The sequence below is a fragment of the Poecilia latipinna genome, unplaced genomic scaffold, assembly GCF_001443285.1.
Source record: "Poecilia latipinna isolate Pla-1442-1.1 unplaced genomic scaffold, P_latipinna-1.0 Scaffold4541, whole genome shotgun sequence".
NCBI classification, from domain to species: Eukaryota; Metazoa; Chordata; class Actinopteri; order Cyprinodontiformes; family Poeciliidae; genus Poecilia; species Poecilia latipinna.
The window spans coordinates 10,798-13,596 of NW_015117157.1; the positions used below are offsets into that span (position 1 = coordinate 10,798).

A 2,799-nucleotide genomic window follows, 5' to 3' on the forward strand; every position below is an offset into this window, starting at 1 on the left:
TGTACTTAAGTACAGTAACGAAGTACTTGTACTTCGTTACTTCCCACCACTGAATATGAGACACTTTCAGAAAACATGGAGAATATGCATTATCTGTGACGGTGATAAAGTAAGACGACAGGATGACTTTTTTGTCTCTTATCACCATGCTGAGATGAATGTGTGAACAGAGGAATGCTTGACTCCATCCTATGTTACGTTTGGTAAGATGTAGCCTTGAAATGTTCCCTTTGATGTGATCAAGCTCCTTTTAAGCTCCCATTTATTCTTCTATTAATGTAGGAGTCAAATGTAATTCACAAATAATAACTCTGGCAGAGTAACAGCCTTTCTTGAAATTTTGCGAAATTGGAAAAAAAAAAAAAAAAAAAAAAACGTATTCGTCACCAAAGTGAAGTCTCAAAAAGCACAAACAATCCTGTTCCTGTCCATTACCTGGTGATAAAGCTCAGCTGGTAATATGAGCTCTGGTCATATGCATCTAGTTTTCAGGGTTTTTTTGTGTTTTGTAAGGACATATTTTGTGGCACTACTACTTCAGTCACAGTATTTCAGACAGGAGATGGGTAGAGAGAGAAGATACTGAATTTGATTACTCTCCAAAATCCAAAATCTAAAATATTGGCATTGATCAAACTGGGACTATATCATTCAACCAATATAAAAGTTCTGTATCACACACTTTGTGTTTTGAAACTCAAGATAACTTGAGCCTTGCTTGATTCCATGACAAAAGAATCAGATTCCTTTATGAACGCAGGTTTCCTGCATGATGCAGATCACAGCTGAGGATCATAGAAGGCTCCCTTCTGTGTTTAGATGATGTCATGTTCTTCATTTTTGGAGAAAAAGTAAGATTTTTCAAAACAAATCAAACTGAAATTCTTTGTTTTTTCCTGAAATATTGCTATAATCTGAACCCAGAACCATGTTCCATCTCGTCTCATCCCTGAAACAATAGCTGAGACTTTCAGAATAAGAGTAGCTGCAATTCCATTATGAATGTGCGCAAAACTTTGTCCGTATTATGGTACTATCAAGCAAACACAATTTTGCAATTGCTGTTTTCATAAAAGATAAATTTGATAAGTCATTTAAAAAAGATGCTGCGACACGTTCCTCCCTCTACTTCCTGTCGTTTTCTTCTTCGTGGTTTGCGCCGCTGGCAACATCCGGTTGTTGAACACGTGACTCAAAGGGTGAGGAAAAAAAGCGTTTCCACTGCAGTTCTGAGAAATAAACCAATTTTGATACGACCAAAAAACCATCTCACCCTATGGCACCAAAATATTTAATCAAAAAACAGCTTTTGGTATTTAAATTGACGTGTTTCCGTTTAGCAAATTTATTTTTGAAATATCAAATTGCACTATTATATGGTCGGTGGAAACACAGCTGCGGGCTGCTTTCCTCTCCTCCTTCTCCTCATTGATCAGTTACAGAAATGTTGAAATTACTGAGTTCTTCACCACAAAGGGAAAAGTTTTCATGCTGTAAAAACAGGACAGATTTTTGTCAGGCCATAAAAAACATTTATGATTTATATGATCCTTGGTGTATAACGCATCACTGAATGATAATGTGCCTGAAAGGCATTTTGTGTTGAATCCAGCGGTGTGATGACGGCCATGTTGTGAGAACACCAACAGCTCAATTGGGTGAAAGATTTTGAAAGGATATTTTCAGTCACTTTGACCCACTGCTGCTATGTGTTGCTCAGGCAGTGTGTGCCTGGCATGTTTTCAGATTGGTCATAACAACATACTTCTTAGATAAAAAAGAAAAAATAGAATCACTTCCTGACTGGTTTTCGTCAAAACTCTCTGACAGTGTTTGTCTTCTGATAGGAAGAGGAGCGTTCTGATCAAGCAGTTTTTCCTTCAGTTTGGACCAGATAGTAAAAGCCAGTTGAGCTGATTTTTTTCTCAACATAAACTGAATTAGGTTGATCAGCATTAAACCCCCAACGCCGCCTGATCAAGTTCGACTCAATCAGTCATTCTCAGCCTGTGGTGTCGAAAACCAATACTCCCACTCGAAGATGTCAGAGGTTACCTGATAGCCCTCCTCCATATTGAATTATCGTTTTTACTTACTGGAAGCAGAGAAAAAAAATCAAATGCTGTGAACAAAGAAGATGTGTGAAAATCCTTATCTGGCAGGTTTTGTGTGTCATTGTATTTGCACTTACTTGACACTTACTTATCGATGAGCTGAGTTCTGGTTTTGTGACTTCTAAACACACAGGACTCTGTTCATAATCTGTCAGGACTGAGTAAAGTATCCAATTTAAATGTCATTAGAGGTTGACTAAGATCCCTCACCAGGTCACCTTGAACATGGGGTTTGTCCTGCAAAGCACCATGGGACTGGACTGGTGCTGCACCGTCTGGAGCTGAAGTCCAGGCTAACAGTGACACCTGACATCTGCCTCTTATCTCCCCACACAGATCTGAGAAAAAACTTTGAGCAGGACCCCCAGGGGAAGGAGGTGCCCATCAACGGGATGATCGTTCTGCACTGTCGCCCTCCAGAGGGAGTGCCAGCAGCAGAGGTGAGGCGTTCCCTCCGTGGATCCGCCTGAAGCTGGAGAAGTTTGTGCTCCTCCAGCTTCCAGGAAAGATCTGGAGATGACTCTGTAGCACTTTGACGGGGAATTCAACATCCTGCACCGGTTTCCCTTCATGTTATTTTTCACCGATAAGTTGAGAATCATTTAAAAAAAGAGGGATCTTTCAGAATATTGGATCCTGTTAATTCAAAGGGAAAAAAAAACACAAAAACACCTAAAATCAGAAG

General features: G+C 39.7%; 1 protein-coding gene across 1 annotated transcript in view; it reads left to right on the plus strand.

The window, feature by feature from the left end:
* Positions 1 to 2,554, plus strand: part of LOC106942771 (netrin receptor UNC5D-like) — a gene marked incomplete at its 3' end in the record, with an annotated part of 8,732 nt that extends 6,178 nt beyond the window's left edge. Inside the window, exon 3 of the mRNA XM_015026104.1 lies at positions 2,451 to 2,554. Coding sequence (XP_014881590.1) covers positions 2,451 to 2,554 — 104 coding nt within the window. The remainder of the gene's footprint in view (positions 1 to 2,450) is intronic.
* Between the last annotated feature and the right edge of the window lie 245 nt (positions 2,555 to 2,799).